Below are 17,542 nucleotides of genomic sequence, written 5' to 3'. Positions count from 1 at the left end.
AGTGCTGGGGCCTGGAACCCAGTCCTTCCACACCAGCCATCTTTCATCTGATTTTCATTCTGCCAGTTTGCACCTAACTCAGATGGTGATCCAGAAATGACCTTTGAGGTTCTATTTCTCAATTTGCCGCTGAGTTCCCCATACTGACTATGCAGAGTCTCCTTCATTAGTCAAAGGAGACAGGATAATGCTGGAAGGATGCTTTTTGGAATAGAGGACTGCGACAAGTGGTGTGCTACAGGTATCAATGCTGGAATCTCTGCTGTTCATGATCTACATAAATAATTCGGAGGAAAATGTAGCTGGTCTAATTAGTAAGTTTGCTTAGGATGAGGAGGATTGTCGTAGGATACAGCAGACATAAGATCAGTTGGAGACATGGGCTAAAAAGTGGCAGATTGAGTTTAATCTGGACAAATGTCATGGTGTTGCATTTTGGAAGGTCAGTTGTAGTTGGAAATTCTACAGTGACTGGTAGAACCCTTAGGGGTATTGATATGCAAAAGGATCTGGGTGTGCAAGTCCGCAGATCATTGAAGTTGACAGTGCAGGTAGATAAGATTATAAGAAAGGCTTTATGGCACGCTTGCCTTTAATGGAAGGGGCATTGAGAATAAGGATAGACAAGTTATGCTGTAGCTTTATAGAACTTCAGTTAGCAACACATTGAATATTGTGTGTAGTTCTGGTCACCAAACTACCAGAAGAATATGGCTTCTTTGGAGCAGATACAGAAAAGGTTTACCAGGATGTTGCCTCGTATGGGGGATTTTAGCTGTGAAGAAAGGTTGGCTGGACTGGATTTATTTTCATTGGAATGGTGGAGGTTGAGGGGTGACCTGATAGAAGAAGTTTGTAAGATTCTAAATGGCATGGATAGAGTGCAAAGTATGAGGCTTATTTCAGGGTGGAGGGGTCAGTTACTAGGGGGTACAGGTTCAAGGTGCGAGGCAAGTTTTTTTTTTGCACAAAGGGTGTTAAGCGCCTGGAACACGTTGCCAGAAGAGGTGATGGAAGGAGACACAATAGCAGCATTCAAGAAGCCCAGGATGAATACATGAATAGGAAGGGAATTGTCATCACATTTCAAAATTGTGCTTTGTACCCCCAGGCTTATGTTGTTAATTTACATCCAGAAGAACAATACTGACCCCTGGGAAGCTCCACTACAAATCTGAAAGCCTGAAAAGCATTCAGTGACCACTGTTATCGAGTCCTGTCACTCGTCAAATTCTGTTTCCATGTTGCTCTCAACCCTTTCATTCCTTGAGCTATAACTTTGCCCACAATTCTGTTGTATAGCATTGTCTCAGATGCTTTCTAGAAATCCATATACACAACATCAAGAATATTGTTCTCCATCAACTCTGTCTTGTTTCCTTTTCAAAAATGTTCAGATTAGTTAAACTCTACTTTGCCTTCGGAAATCGTGTTGGTTTGCCTCATTTAATTCACATTTGTCCATGTGGCTATTAATTTTGTTGAGAGTTGTTGTTACTATTTGGAAAACTGCTAGAAAATTTAAACTTTAATACTAAAAATTGAAACTTGGACTTTACAACTTTTTTTGAATACGGATGCAACATTTCCAATTTTCCAGTCCTTTGATACACCGAGTCTAAGGAAGACTGAAAATGTAGGGTCAGTGCATCTACAGTTTCCTAATTCTGTTATTCTTACAATAATATCCTTTTCCATAGTTGGCTTAAATGCTATGATTCAATCAATGCTGTCCCCTAAGCATTCTGCTCACCTGATCTAAGTACCCATCCCATTCTCAAAAACCAAATCTAGTATTGTTTCATCATTAGACTAGAAATATACTGCAGAAAACTTTGCTGAACACATTTTAGGAGACTTTGCTTCTTTCTTTCTTTTACTTCACTGAAATCCCAGACAAATTTGGGGATAATTTAGCATCCTTGTAGTAATTACTGTATAATCTTTTTCTCTGTATTACTCTAGAAACTGTCTGTAATATCCTTGTAAATTTGATCCTCCAGATCCTTTCCACTAGTTGGTGGCATATAGACTACATAGGCAATGTAATTATACCATTCTTGTTCCTTACGCCTGGAACATCCTCTTTCTCCAACACTGCAATATTTATCTTAATCAATACTACTTGGTACCCTCCCATTTATGACTATCTCTCTAAACACCTGTATCCAAGAATATTTCATAGCTCATCCTGTCTTCCTTTGAGATGAGTATCTGTAATAGCTACGTCATTATATTTTCACTTAGCAACCTGTACTTGCTAACCACTTATCCTATTTACAATACTGTTATGATATTTACTCTTGCTGCACAAATGCACGCAGTTGCTCTGATTTAGACTTCTGTGACTTTCTCCTTTTGTCTGGCTCTACCTATTAAATAACTATTCCCTAATCTTGTGCTATCTGTCTCTCCCAGTATTTTGTACACCATGATATTCCCCTCTCACTTTGTCTCTTGCTTGTTTTCTTGCTATCCTGTGAAGTTCATTTAAGCCCTTTCCAATGGCACTAGCAAAATACCCACGAGGAGTTCAGTCCTGTCTCTATTCAAGTGCAAGTTGCCAACTTTTACAGGTCTCATCTTCCTTAATGCAGTCCCAGTGTCCCAAGAAATGCAAACCCATCCTCCTGTGCTGTATTTCCATGTGTGTTTTGATCTGGCTGCTGTTCTCTTTATATATAAACTTCCATACAGTACTAGGCGGAATCAGGAGATTATTACTTTTGTGGCCCTGCTTGCTAATTTGTAATCCAGCTCCCCAAATTCTGTTTGCAGCATAATATTCCCCTTTATATTTATGTCAATGATTGTGGGTCCTGAGTGTTTGTTTACAACTCTGCTTTATGCTTTGTAATAATTCACTGGCATTCTTGATGCCGAGAGCACCAGAGAGGAAATTAGGGAAAAAGATTGTTTTGACTAGTTTAACTTCTTTCTTTGTTATATCTCGTACATGGTTACGCTCAATAAACTTGAAAAGCATTATTAATTGTTCATTTCCTAATTAATTTATGGTGTTCTAACAGGGATGGTGAAGATCCAGAATATAAACCAACTCAGCCGTTATTCAAGGATGAAATGGAGGTGAACAATTTTTTTTTAATTTGTGTATCATAAATGCTGCTACTTTTCCTGAGCAAAAACAACTTCCTATGTAATTCTAAACTTAGTGTAGAAATAAAATTTAAGTTGACATATTAGTAAAATCTATGGTACGTATCTTGTTCTTTTTATCAAATTCATAAACTAGCTCAAAACTTTTGCGAAAATTTTCTGTTTCAGGATGCTGCATCTTCTCCAGGAGATCTAATAATTACAGGTGAGAATGAGGGTTTGAAAAAGTCTCTTTTAATTTCAGTCAGATTTAAAGACATAGATCTTTTAGACAATAACATTTTGCTTAATGATGAAAATTCCGCTTCATCTTAGATGGCTCTCTGGGAGAAGGTGATCTGTTGTATTGGCCAACTGCGTCTGCTTTAACAACACGCCTTCGTCGACTTGTGACTGCTTATCAGCGTAGTAACAAGAAAGAACAGGTCAAACTGGAAGCCCAAACTAAAGGAGATAGGAGGAGGCGACTTTGTGCTGACACTGTAAAAGCTAAGGAGGCCGCTAAAATCGAGAAGCAACAAAGGTAGGAATGATTGAGATACTAAATTAATAGCATTTACTCAAATATTATTTGCTGTTTAAACACACCTTTATTTCAAACTACAAATTAACTTTCTTCAAAGCATACGGTGTTTTTTCCCAGTAAAGCCATTTTGATGATGTTAAGGATTCTCATTCTGGAAAGTTGAAATGATTAATAATGAGCAAAAAAAACCTTCAATAAAGATCTTTCTGTACAGCCTTTGGAAAAAATTTTCAAGCTTGTCCGTTAATTGATTTAATTTTATTGCTGAAATTCATTTGAAACCTACACAATGTGAATATCTTTTTGCCGTGTCTTTTTAAATCATAAGGATCTAGTGCTCTCCCTACTGCTTCCACTGCGTATAAAGGTCAGTGCCACAACTATGTACCAATTGTTTCTTCGTACTACAACAGTAGATTTGTGGCATTTAGAAATTCACCTCCATGTACCAACTCTGAGCCCCAGTGCATGAAGTTCAGCAAATTAAAGCTATCCGGCAAATCCCAAAATGTAACAATGACCATAGGGTTCATTTCCAAGCCCACTGTTCAGGGTTTGTGCTCTAAGAAAAGGCTTTATTGTAGCCTGTAATTGAGGTGGCAAGAGGAGACAGCAAGGACTGCAGATGCTAGAGTCAGAGTAAATACAGTTGATGGAAGACAAAGTCAGGCTGCATCAGAGGAACAGGAGCGTCGATGTTTCGGGTCGGGATCCTTCAGCTCTGGGCAGGGGGAAGGGACCCAGAAATAAGTAGGGGGGTGGTCTGGGGGAAGGTAGGTAGGATGGTGATATGTGGATGCGGGTAGGGTAGTGGGGATTGGACAGTGGGAAGGATAGGTTGGATAGATGGGAAGGAGGATGGATAGGTTGTGTCAGGTCAAGGAGGCAAGGATGGGATGGAGTGGAGGGTTGGAGTTGGATTGAAGCTGGGGTTGGGGTGATGTTGAAACAAGTGGTGAATTCCATATTCAGGCCTTCAGGCTGTCAGCTCCTGGGGTGGAATATGTGGTGCTGTTCCTCCAGTTTGAGTGTGACATCATGGTGGCTCTGGAGGAAGCTCAGGGTGGACATGTCACCAAGGGAGTGGGAGGGGGGACTTAAAGTGGGAGGGTGGGTAGTTAAAGTGGTTGGCAACCAGAAGATGATGGTGTTTACAGTACACAGAGTGCAGATGCTCCATGAATCGGTTGGCCAGTCTGCATTTGGTCAACACCACCTACTCCACTTCAGGAGCTTACAGTCCAATGGCCTGAATATAGAATTCGCCAGTTTCAAAATTTCTCCACTCTGGCTTCATCCCAAGTCCAACCCTCCCTCCCATCCTGACCTCCTTTTACCTGACACAACCTTTCCATCTTCCTTGTCTTCCGTCCCAACCTTTCTACCAACCAATCCCCACTATCCCTACCTGTATCCACCTATCACCTTCCCACCTACCCCCAGCCCCACCTCTCCTCCCTCTATTTATTTCCCAGCTCCCTTTGCAGTCCTGATATAGAGTCACAACCCAAAATATCTACTTTCTTCTCATCTTGATTTAAGGTGGCACTTAATGAGACGTACTACCTTTAGAGGAAAACGTTTGTTAAAAACCTGTGCCTGCTGGATGATGGCACAGTTGGTTGTATGTGTGCCTGGGGCAAGATATCCAGTATTCTTCCTGTAACCAGCAGCATAAAGCAAGAATGCATTATTGCTCACCGGTTGTTGAGGATCTGCTTTGCAGTATTTGAGAGCCACCAGAGTCATGTTTGTAGGCGTCAGTGTTGGGTTTCTTTCAGGGACGCTTTTCATCTTGACAAGCTGTGTGCCTCCTTACAGGTACTAATCAGAGCTTCTGTTTGATGACTGCCCACACAAGAGGAAGCCATTCAGACTGTTCTAGAGTGGTGCCAAGAATGTTTCACTCCAAATCAGTGTTTCCCATTCCAATTATATTTTAGTCACCACCGTGCCTGCCTTGTGAAGTTCCAGACGTGATCATTGATGCCACCTCTGTCAAGATTATACAAAAACTTTTGTTACTTAGTTGCTAGGATGCCCTTACAGTGAAGATGTCTGTGAAAGGCATGCATTCTAGATGCAATGATTCCACAATCATGTCTGTAAGCAGCACAACCCTAAGCTGATGATTAAAATCATACTTACTAGATCACTTGGGATCTGCAGTACCTAGGTCAAAACATTCCTCACAAAGACACCTGAGGCTTATTGAGTATCTGATGCCAGGTAAAATCACAAACGCCATGATGCTTCATACTGGACAGCAGAAAGTTCAACTTGGATGGGCAGGCCATATACCCCATATTCTTGAAGATAGAATTCCCAAGTAAATTTTCTTTAGGAAGCTTTCTCAAAGCAAACAACATTAGTACAAACTATAAGAGGACAAACCTCTGCATCAGAGGTTTTTTTTTTGTAAAAACTGCGACTGAGTGGCCCTTGCGGAAACGGCACTGAAGTTTGGACCAGTGTAGTTAGAGACCATTTGTGCTAAATTTTCAACATCACACATACTCGGACAAAGGCCAAAACTGACACCGTTATAAATATTTCCCCAAGTTCCAACATGTGTGGACATCTGTGTGGATACCTGCATCAGACACTTCAGCCACGAGAGGGCCCACAGATGTTGAAGAGGTTATATGGGGTTTTGGATGCACAAATAGTAATAAGGGGGGCAAGCCTCTCACCTTGGCTCTGGCTGTCGACCCATATCAAACAGATTGTAGTTCAGTCCTCCAAACATTCCGTCCTTCCGAGTCAAGGCAATGTAATGAGAGGATTTCAGATAAATGTGGAAAGCCCATTAGATTGGAGAATTGCTTTGTAAACAAACCAGGAGAGATTTGCTTGCACGTAATGAATTTCTCAATTTAGCCCTTGCTGGAAATTGACAACAAAAATTCAGATTTCACTTACTTCACCATTCATCTTCACTAGTGAAAACCATACCTAGAGACAATTCCCCAGGATACTTAGGGCCCCTAATGGTACAATTGTTCACTTTACTGGGCAGAAGTTATCTGTGGCCTTAGTTTGCTTGAGGTATCCAGCACCAAAGTGTATAAAATCAAGGAGTATTGTGGCATTCTAGAGTCCATCTTAAAATTTTGTAGTTAATATGATTTGTGTTTCCCTTTTCGTAAACTTAAAGACATAAAATGTTGCGTTTTTGTTTTAGTGCAGAAATGTTGTCATAGAGATAGTGGGTTCATTGACGGAAAATATCTTGATAAAGTAAATACTGAGGATGCATCGTATTGAGCAACTAATCCATCATTTTTTTGACTAGGTGGACCAGGCGAGAAGAGGCTGATTTCTACAGAGTCGTGTCTACTTTCGGTGTCGTTTATGATCCAGATAAGCAAAAATTTGATTGGACTAAATTCCGAGCTATTGCCAGGCTGAATAAGAAGACAGATGAGAGTCTGCAGAAGTATCTTTACGCTTTCATCGCTATGTGTCGAAGAGTTTGTCGTTTACCACACAAAGAGAAAGAAGGTACAGATAACTGAGTTACTGCTTGGCTGTATTCGTCAAAGATAGTGAATGTCATTCATGAGTTTCCTTATCACATGACTATGATGCCACCTTTCTGTAATCTCAGTGACCAGTAATAATTATGCAATTGTTCTGAATCTGCCATGTTTTATGGGGACTTGGTGAGCACATGCTGTTTAACATTGGGCAAGGGAAATGTCAAGGTTTGGAGAATTTTCTGCTTATGGGAAGGAGAATAACCTGCACAAATATCATTTAAACATCTGTAAATTCTCAACTAACGCAAGCAACTGATTGGCTGGTGCTGAGAGTTCTTTGTCATTAATCCTTGCCATTTGAAGCTAGTTTTCTATTTTGACTATTTCTGAGGTAAAGGCTGCCGGTCTTGCATCATCACTCATATATTGATCCTCAAATTATGGAGCTGGATAAATTATATTGTGGTGATTACCGAAAGTTCACTAGGATAGGAAATTGAATTAGGATAGCAAGAAATACCTGGTAGCAACAATAAATCAAGACTTTTGAACCTGCAGAGAAATTACAGGTTATTGTACAGTGCATACTGTCATCAGCCTCAGGCCATGAAAAATTTTGCATTAGTTTTTATCAATTAATATAAAAGTCTTTATTTTCATTTAGTAAATCACGATAATGCCAAATAAAAAGTCATGGCAAAGCATAATTTAAAAGTCACATCTTTGAATGCAACTGGGACAGGCGATTAATTCTAGCCCAGCCATTGACACTTGTATTCCATGAACGTGCAGTTTATTTTAATCAATGCAATATTTACAGCATACACTTATTGTTGAATTTGTTTTATGTTTGCGGTTAAGTAGAGGAGTTCAAAATAAGATTAACTTGCAGAGAATCTTTTTTGTTTTTCCACCCTAGAGCTTCCTGATCCACCCATTTTCATACAGCCTATTACAGAGGAGCGTGCTTCCAGGACATTATATCGGATTGAGCTGCTCCGTAAAGTTCGGGAACAAGTACTTCGACATCCTCAACTTGATGAACGGTTACAGTTGTGTCAGCCAGGCCCAGATCTGCCAGAGTGGTGGGAGAGTGGAAAGCATGATAAGGAATTGCTCACTGGAGCAGCTAAACATGGTGTCAGCAAGACTGATTATCACATTTTCTGTGATTCAGAGCTTTCCTTCATGATGGCTCAAAGAAACTTCAGCCAAAACAAAGCTACACAATCTAGGAGCTCCACACCACTCTTGCACCCTCAGTATCCATCTTCATCCTCACCTATTAATTTACCGGCTAAGCTACAGGACAAAAAAAGTCAGCCTGAGACTGAAACTGCAAAGTGTGAAAGAACAGTAGTTGTAAAAAAGGAACAATCATCTGATGATGAAGATGCAGTGCACACTGAGGTTAAGAATAAAATGAAATCAGAACACTGGAATGCTGTGGGTGGTTTTCAGCTACAAAACCGATTAGACAAGAAGACTGGCATTAAATTAGACCCAGATCCAGATGGATGTATGGTTGCAGCAAGGACTCAACCCCTTACACCAAACTCTGTACACAACAAACGAAAGGCAAACAGAGGACGTCCTGACTCAAGCTCTGATTCAGATTCAGATTCAGATAATTCTTCTTCGTCTTCACCATCGTCATCGTCGTCCTCGTCCTCGTCACAGTCCTCATCTTCCTCCTCATCTTCGTCATCCTCTTCGTCCTCGTCATCCTCTTCATCTTCCTCCTCCTCGTCTTCCTCGTCATCCTCTTCTGATGACAGTGATAGTGACAGTGATGATAAGCAGACCACAGCAGGTTGTAAGTGACGCAAATTGAAACTCTCTGCTTAGTGAGGCGTTTCCTGCATTGACTGAAATGGCTAAAGGGTCTTTAAAATGCAGCTGGGATAGCTGCTGTCGTCAGTAGCGATTTCAGTAGTGTTGTCAAGATATGGTGTAAATTTAAAATTGAACAAGGTCAGATAGCACACGACACCGGGTTAGTCAAGCAAGGTTATTTGAAAATTCCAGCTTTTGGAGATTCGCTCCTCCGCGGAAGCCTGTGTTTTCGAATAAACCCGTTGGACTTTAACTTGGTGTCATGTGATTTTGGACCTTTCCACCCCAGTCCCACACCAGTACCTCCCTATCATTAAAATTGAAGCAATTGAAATTACATAACAATTCACTAAAATAATGGATGCTATGTCTTCAGCATGGTGAACTTGAAATAGAAATTCAGATATGTAGTTTGTATGGGTAATTTCTCTATTAGTAAAGTTTATATGATGTCCATTATTTTGAGCAACAATATAGTTGATGCCTCAGATTCTTGTTATACTAAAATGTTGAACCAAATCAGAAATGTGCAGGAAATTAGAATATTTTTGTCTCCAGCTGCAGCACAAAATGGTTTTCATTCTAGTAAAAGTTTGCTATTGGATTTTGAACAGTAATGCAATATTCGACACCACAATATGAGTAGAAAGTGGAACGACGCCCCAAACAGCAGAATTCGGGGAGTTAGGCAGGTGTTTGAAAAACAGGATGTCTGTACCACATGCCAGTGAGTGTAGAAATGAGAAGGTTGAAAGAATGAGCATGAAAGAACAGATTTCTGCCTGTGTGGGACTTGGACCAAAGCAGATAAGACCTGTATAGAAAAGTGGGTTGCACCTTGCAGGACTGGACTAATATCCTTGCAGGTAAGTGAAATATGAAACCGGTTATGTAAAGAAGAAAAGCAGTAACTGAAACTATTAGAGGAGCAGAAACAAATCCTAAAGTCAACCAGTGTCAGTCAACACAATAGTGCTATAAAAGCAGAATTAGAGGCACCCTATCTGAAGACAGGCAGAATTTTTATAACCGTGTAGGTGAATTAATTACACATGTTGAAATAAACAGGTGTGATTTCATTACTATCCCAGAAATGTGGTGGCAAATCTGGGAACTAAATATTAAAGTATGTTTTGACATTCAGGACAGACAGGCAAAAAGGGGAAAAGAGGCAATATAGAAATGGGATAGGATCAGCACGTTAATGACAGATCTCTGACCAGAACTCACAATGTAAAATCTGAAACAAACCCAGAGAATGTGGAAAAAGTCAAGTGGGGTATGACTCTGCATGAGTCATACAGTCATGAGTCAGAGCAGAGCATGAACTGCTCTGAAGAAGAGTCATACCTGACTTAATGTTGACTTTGTTTCTGTTTCCACAGAAGCTGCCAGATCCACTCAGTTTCTCCAGCATTCTCAGTGTTTGTTTCAGAGTTCCAGTATCAGCAATGTTTTGTCTTCATTATTAGGATGGAGAATCTGTTGATTGAAGCTAAGGTGAGAAACAGCAGTTGTTGGTGAGCGTCGTTTCTTGACTACGACCAAACAGCACTCTTAATGCAGATCACTTATGAATCAGGAAATGAGGGTGCAATAATAATGGGTGATTTCTATCTATAAATAGACTGGCTAAATCTAATGAGCCCCAGTGTGTGGAAGGAGAATTCCTGGAAAGTCTTCAAGATGGTTGACTGAAGCAATATTTTAAGGAAGCAACTAGACCACAGTATTTTGGATCTCATAGTATGCAGTGAGAAAGAGCTAATTAATATTCTTGTAAAAGAACCTTTTAAGAAAAAGTGATTGCAGTATAATGGAATTTGCCATTGAGTTTCAAAAAAGTGTAGTTTAATCTGAAACTCCAGAACTTTAATCTAAACAAGGATGCTTATGAAGGTTTGTGGAAGAAGATGGCTGTGGTGGATTGTGAAAATAAATTAAAAGACTTGGTAGATAAGCAATGACTCTTTTTTAAAATATGCTTGCTTTGCAAAAGCATACATTAAGGCAAAAGTACTCACTGGGAAATGCAAGAGTGCCACAGATAACAAGGGAGGTTAAAGATTAAATTAGATCAAAGGAACAATCTTATAACATTTGTCAGATAAAAGGTTGCTGCTCTGTGAAATCGGAGAATTCAGCAAAGATGGACCAATAAATTGATAGAATAAAATGTGATTAGTTATAAGAAATGTTAAAAACTGATTGTAAAAACTTCTGTAGGTATATAAAAAGGAAAAAGATTAGCAAAGACAACCATGGCTCCATTACAGGACAGTTTATAATGGACCATAGAGAAAAGGCTGAGCACCTATCAAAGTACTTTGTGTTCGTTTTCATGGGGTAAGATACAAGAGGTTTCCCTGAAATAATTGACTTCCTAGGGCCGAGAGACAGTGTGAAAAGGAAAAAAATCAGTATTAATAAGAAACAAAAGTCGTATTAATGGAACTAAAAGTTGACAAATACCCAGGATCATTTTCTGAAGATTTTCTGAAGAAGGGTCCAGACCCGAAATACCAGCTTTCCTGCTCCTCTGCTGCATGTTCATCCAGCTCTGCACCTTGTTATCTCAGATCCAGCATTGGCGGTTCCTACTATCTCCAAATACCCAGGGTCTTTTTGTTCTGCACCATAGAGTGTTGTAAGAGATGACAGTAGAGGTGGTGGAAGTATTGATGATCATCTATCAAAATTCTTTCAGTTCTGCACTGGTGCATGCAGGTTGAAAGGTTGCAAGCATCACTTCGCTGTTTGGAAAGATAACATAAGTTTCAGTGCTTGAGGTCCTAACGGATATTTCAATGTCTGTTTCAATCATGGAGACAATGATGTTGAAGTTTGCAGATGATCTAAAAGTGGGTGAGAATGGGATTTGTGAGGAAAGTGCAAAGAATTTTCAGGAAGATTTATGTAGGCTGAGTGAGTGGGAAAGAACATACCAGAATATAATGTGACTAAGGGTGAAGTTATCCTCTTTGGTAGGAGGGACTGAGCTGCATTTCATGACTGGTGAGAGATTAGAAAGTGAGATATCCAAAGTGATCTAGATGTCTTTGTTCAAAAACCACCTGAAAGCAAGGAATTTGGAAGGCGAGTAATGTGTCGACCCTTTTCAGCAGAGGGGTTGAATACTACAGCAAAGATGTCTTGCTTTTCTTGTCTAGAACACTTGCAAGACTGTGCCTCAAGAACTGTGTGCATAATCTGGCTCCTTTACCAAAGGAAAGTTTACTTGCCATAGAGGGACAGTAGTGGAAGTTCAGTCTGATTCCTAGCATTGTGGAATTTCTCCCATGAGACAAGGTTGAGGAGATTGGGCTTATATTCTCTGGAATTCAGAAAAATCAGCGTGGATCTTGTAGAAACATACAGATCTTGTTTAAATGCAATAAAGACTGGGTATCTTTGGAATTCTGTATCCTAAAGACCTGTAGAGACGCAGTCATTTATAAAGTTCAAGTCAGATTGATGGATTTCTAATTATTAATGATATCAAATGGGTAAGTGATTGCTGTATTTCTTCACCGGTGTAGATGATCAGTCATGATCTGGAACATGAGAAGACTCAATTGGCTGAATAACCAATTCTGATTCTGTGTTCCTATTTTTACATATCAAGTGTCATTATGAGTTATGTAAGGACCAATAGTGTAATGTCGTTCTTTGCCAACAAAGCAGCTCGATGTCAGACTGACATTTTACTGCTGTCACTAACAAGATCACTACCACTTCAATACAGGCATCCAGCTGAGCATGAGATACAGATTTTCTTCTTTGCCACATCTGGCACCTGAACTTTCTAAAACTGAAAATAGCAGAATCAAATTCCTATTTATGTCGAATTAAAGTTGAACAGACCTCAGACATATTTCATTTTGGATGGGATAACGGTCAAGTTAATTTGAATATAAATATTGTCAGTCACAATTGAGTTGTGTATCCTGTATCTCGTTAACACAGTTAAATTGGTCAGAAATTGTGAATAAAGAACTGTGATTTGTACCATTAGGGCTATATTGAAATAGTATTTTGACAAAATCATTTGCACTTTCTTTGAAGGCAAATCCCCACAGCACTTGAAAACTTATGATGAAGATAGTGTAGCATCTCTTAGCATCACACATGATGAGACACAAGACAGTTTTCTACCAGATAGTGGAAAGCCTGATGGTCCCTTCCTCCAAGAAAGACATAGGTTTGCTGCCTCCTGCTGGCCAAAGGTATGAACTGAAATCACCAACTTCAATTTGGATTATTTAAGTCACTACCTGCTTGCACAGAGTGCAGTGCTATGAATTTCTCATGCTTTGGACTAAAAATTTTCCAGGATGAAATAATTTGAGTATTGAAATGAATTTGCAAGAAATTTCTAAAGGCTCATTTCCTTCTTTAATGTAGGATCGTGTCATGATCAACAGAATCGATAGTATATGCCATGCAGTGCTGAAAGGAAATTGGATTCCATCAAGAAGAAGTTATGATTACAACGCTGTGACCTCTTCTTACACAACAAAACTGCTCGATAGCCCTTCTGCCATGGGAAATTTTAGTGATTCTGCTACTGTAACATTGGGAACCCAGGGTGCTAAAGAAGATAATTCTCTTTTGTCGCAGTTCACAAAGGTGAAGAAGCATGTGCGAGAAAAGGAGTTTACAGTGAAAATCAATGACGTATGTTCTTTTTTATTACTGTTAGATCTGATTCTAATTGCAGATCTTTGCAGTGTGCAGCATGCTACTGCGCATCTGGCTGCGAGCAGCGTTTTCACTCTGAACTACTTCCTTCGCACACTTTATATACATTACTCCTTTGTGCTTTATAACCATTGTTAATTTTAATGTACATTTATTTAGATGTGAGCTGTATTTGTAATGCGCAGCATTTTGAAATCTTTATTTCTGCTTTACCCTTTGCAATTCTGAAGGCTTTCCTAGCAACAGTGCTTCCCTAATGCTTTGCATTTTGTGGTTTATTGCCGTAAGAAGGCCTTTGAACCTGTCCATTCTTAAGTATCAAACAGTTTATGGTTTTGATTGAAGGTCGATGGCACAGCATGATGTGGTGTAAATGCAGAAAGAGCTTTTTTTTGTTTTAATTCTCTGCTTTTTAAGGCAAATAGTCTGCTTTTGTTTTTCACTTGAAATAAATCAGCATGATTGGCTTTCTGCCCTGTGTCACAATTGTCAGTAAATATTGGGATATCTGACACAGTGCTGAGCTGAAAACTTCAACATGTACTCATGTTTATTAACGTTTGCTGTGTGCAGTCACATTGGTAAATATTTTAATATTATTATAATTCCTACAGAAGACATGCATCTGAGAAGATTTTTATGACTGTCTAACTTCCAAACTCATTAATAGATTTTCACAGAACAACTACATTCATTTTCTTTGGGATTGATGGAAGTCTTTAACAATAACCTTTTACTTCTAGTGACAATTTTCTTTACATTAAATTTCCTCAGTCTTGGTTTTTTTTAGTAAGATACTCCCTGGTCTTTGTAGTCACTTAGAAACTGAGGATAAAGTAACCATATCGCGTTGTCAATGAATACAAATTTCTCAAACTTCATTTATTAAACTTACAAAAAATGTAAGCTACTTCAGTTCATCAGATTTGAAAACTTGGCATGTGTTTGTTAGCATGAGGTGGTGAGCTGAACAATTTGTTTTCATTCTTTTTACCTTTGCTCCATGAGTAGGATTGCCAACCCTGGATAGAAGACTTCATTACAAATTGATCTGCAAATGGCCTATTTGTAACACTGTCAGCATGCTTTCTTGTACCAATCACATTGTTAGCAGGCTGTTAGTTATCTGAATAGATCATTCTGATGTCAGTCAGCTTTTTTGCCCCATGTCTTGTATTTCTAATAGCGCATGGGTTTTATTTTCCTGGATCGCTTTCGTTAGTTTCCAAACAATTCATTTGTGTTTTAATTTTTAGAGGATTGATGACACTTTCATTGGGATTGATCTACTAACAACGTAATGGCATGGAACATTTATACAAATGGTGAAACTACATGACAAACATTACTTCCAATGAGATGTGCCCTTAATATCAACTAAGTGATCAAAAACCTAAATAGTTTCTCACCTATTTCAAACAAGAATTGGTCTGGGCAGATCTGTTAGGGGTCACTTCCAGAGTTGTCCTTTTACGTCCACTCCCCAATGTTATGTAGAAGTTAAAAGAGACTTTTATTAAATTCTGAAAAGGCACATCAAGAGTTCAGTTGTCTCTATAGAACATAGAACGATACAGCGCAGAACAGGCCCTTCGGCCCTTGATGTTGCACCAGCCTAGGAACTAATCTAAGCCCATCCCCCACACTATCCCATCATCCATATGCTTATCCAAGGACTATTTAAATGCCCCTAATGTGGCTGAGTTAACTACATTGGCAGGCAGGGCAATCCACGGCCTTACCACCCTCTGAGTAAAGAACCTGCCTCTGACATCTGTGTGTAAGTATTCATTAGAAGACAGATAGGCCCCTCAGCCTATATTGGTTTAATCATAAACCTTGATGTATGAATTCATCATGTTATTAGACTTATTTTTATAGGACAGCCAATTGTGAACTCTGTTGAACTCAGATGTGAAGAGTGGTCACCTAAGTTGCAGTACCAAATTGTGACAAAGGACAACGTTATCAAAGAGGAACTAATTTTGTGAATCTCAGATATTGACTAACTGATACAAACTTTTACTTAACCTATATCAGGTTGCTCATTACAACTGGGCATTTTTAACATGCAACACAGTATAATTCTCCTCTAAAATTTAAAAAAATACATTTGAGCTTAAATATTTGTAGGACATGTCTGTGTGCATGTATATACGCATGTTTGAGTGATTGTGTTTATATTTAAGCCAAAGTACGGTTGATGTCTGTTCTCCAGCCACCAGATTTTAACAAAAAAAATTCAACAAGGAAGGGAGATTTCACACTTTTCAATTGATTTTTCTAACATTAAAATTTGTTTTAATAGGAAGGTGGATTGAAGTTGACTTTTCAGAAACAAAGGCTCAGTCAGAAGAGAGGACTTGAGGCTGAAGAAGGCACTTCAGATCAACAGCAATACATGGCACGGCTGCATGATTTGTATTCTGCGTCTGACAGCAGCCAGGAATTGGCTGTGGATCTTTCCAAATCTTTGCAGGGAGCTGGGAGCTCCAACTCGTTGCCATCGTCGGTGTTATTTAATTCAAGTTTACCTGGCAACACCTCCACTGTGATCTCTGATCCTAAATCAGCAATAGCCGGTACTTCACAGCAGATATCACGGCACTGTACAAATGGGGTCCTATTGGATGGCCAGCCAATGGTTAAAAAGAGAAGAGGACGGAAAAAAAATGTAGAAGGAGTAGACATCCTCTTCATGAACAGAAGCAAACCAGTATTGCCTGTAAGTTTATATGTATTTTGCAGCAGTATCATCAAGTTATTTGGTGGCATAATGTCTGCAATGCAAATTCACCATGGAATCAAAAGCTGTAAAAGTCACTTTAACTTGCATAATCTTTCTTACCTTGTTCGCGCTGCCTTTTTTTCAGCCAATGTCTTGATTTAAAATTTCTAGATGATTATTGTTGTTGATGTTTTCACTTATTCTAACGAGAGTCATGCTTTGCCAAGCAGGATAGATCCTCTTTAATTGTTCTTAGCCTGTTATGAAAATTATGTTGCTTAAATGGGCTACATTCAATTCATCACGTCAGAACCACCAGAATATTTTGTTGGTAGTTCAGTGGTGCATTTGCTTCTGAAAAGTGACTAAAGCAGAGATCAAGGGTGTGTCAAATTTAATCCCTAGTCTGTTTAAAATGAGCTGATAACAAGTCAACTGTTAGAGCACCAGAGCATTTTCAGTAAACCTGAGGAATAGAGGGAAATAACAAGCCTTTTGAGGATGTAGTGGTTTGGAACAACAGTGCCCTATACTCAGGGGTTCCCAGAGTTAATTGCTACCCGGGGACTTCTGGAAAGTATGCAGACTTAATTGGAATCATGCTTCAGCATGGAATTATGCTTTTGAAAAGGACATGACAAAAACAGTCTTCTAGACTTGAATCCATCATTATATTTTATAACTCAGTGCTAGGATCTCAACTCTTTTGAGAGGTTATAATTGTGCTCCCAAAATGAGAGTAAGAATTCGCAGAGTTAGAAACTCGTGTTCAAATGCTGGTTATCTATAACCTAAACTTAACTAGTTCCAAAGTAAAAGTGTTTTGTATTTACAAAGTGGAACTTCTTCAAGGATATTTTAACTCATTGACTTGAGACATCTTCTGGTTCACAGATACTCTTTTAGATGACTAATTAATGCTCTGAGCATTTTCCAACTTAATTGGACTCCCAAGAGTTACAAATTCATAATTATGAAATTGCTGTATGTTTTAGTGTGTATGTGGATTTGGATGCTAAGGAATTTGCAGAGCTGTTATAAATGAGAGTTTTGAATAGCTTTTACAGTAAAAGAAGAGGGAGCAAAGGTGTTACAGCGTTAATATCAGTGAATGAATAATCCGGTGACCCCTAGGACATGGAATCAAATCCC

The 17,542-nt window shown here is 39.1% G+C and overlaps 1 protein-coding gene across 9 annotated transcripts in view; it reads left to right on the top strand.

Moving 5' to 3' along the window:
- The window catches only part of chd9 (chromodomain helicase DNA binding protein 9), a 247,877-nt gene that overhangs the window by 208,597 nt on the left and 21,738 nt on the right, over positions 1 to 17,542 (top strand). For 7 of the 9 annotated variants that reach the window (XM_048546753.2, XM_048546749.2, XM_048546751.2 and 4 more), the window contains 8 exons: positions 3,030 to 3,087; positions 3,286 to 3,322; positions 3,433 to 3,640; positions 6,939 to 7,147; positions 8,045 to 8,941; positions 13,027 to 13,187; positions 13,366 to 13,638; positions 15,971 to 16,387. In XM_048546753.2, the coding sequence (XP_048402710.1) occupies positions 3,030 to 3,087; positions 3,286 to 3,322; positions 3,433 to 3,640; positions 6,939 to 7,147; positions 8,045 to 8,941; positions 13,027 to 13,187; positions 13,366 to 13,638; positions 15,971 to 16,387 (2,260 nt within the window). The remainder of the gene's footprint in view (positions 1 to 3,029; positions 3,088 to 3,285; positions 3,323 to 3,432; positions 3,641 to 6,938; positions 7,148 to 8,044; positions 8,942 to 13,026; positions 13,188 to 13,365; positions 13,639 to 15,970; positions 16,388 to 17,542) is intronic. The other 2 variants (XM_048546752.2, XM_048546758.2) reach the window with 1 other exon arrangement.

Source organism: Stegostoma tigrinum, chromosome 16 (assembly GCF_030684315.1).
Source record: "Stegostoma tigrinum isolate sSteTig4 chromosome 16, sSteTig4.hap1, whole genome shotgun sequence".
Taxonomy (NCBI): Eukaryota; Metazoa; Chordata; class Chondrichthyes; order Orectolobiformes; family Stegostomatidae; genus Stegostoma; species Stegostoma tigrinum.
This window is presented reverse-complemented; position numbering and strand designations above follow the sequence as displayed.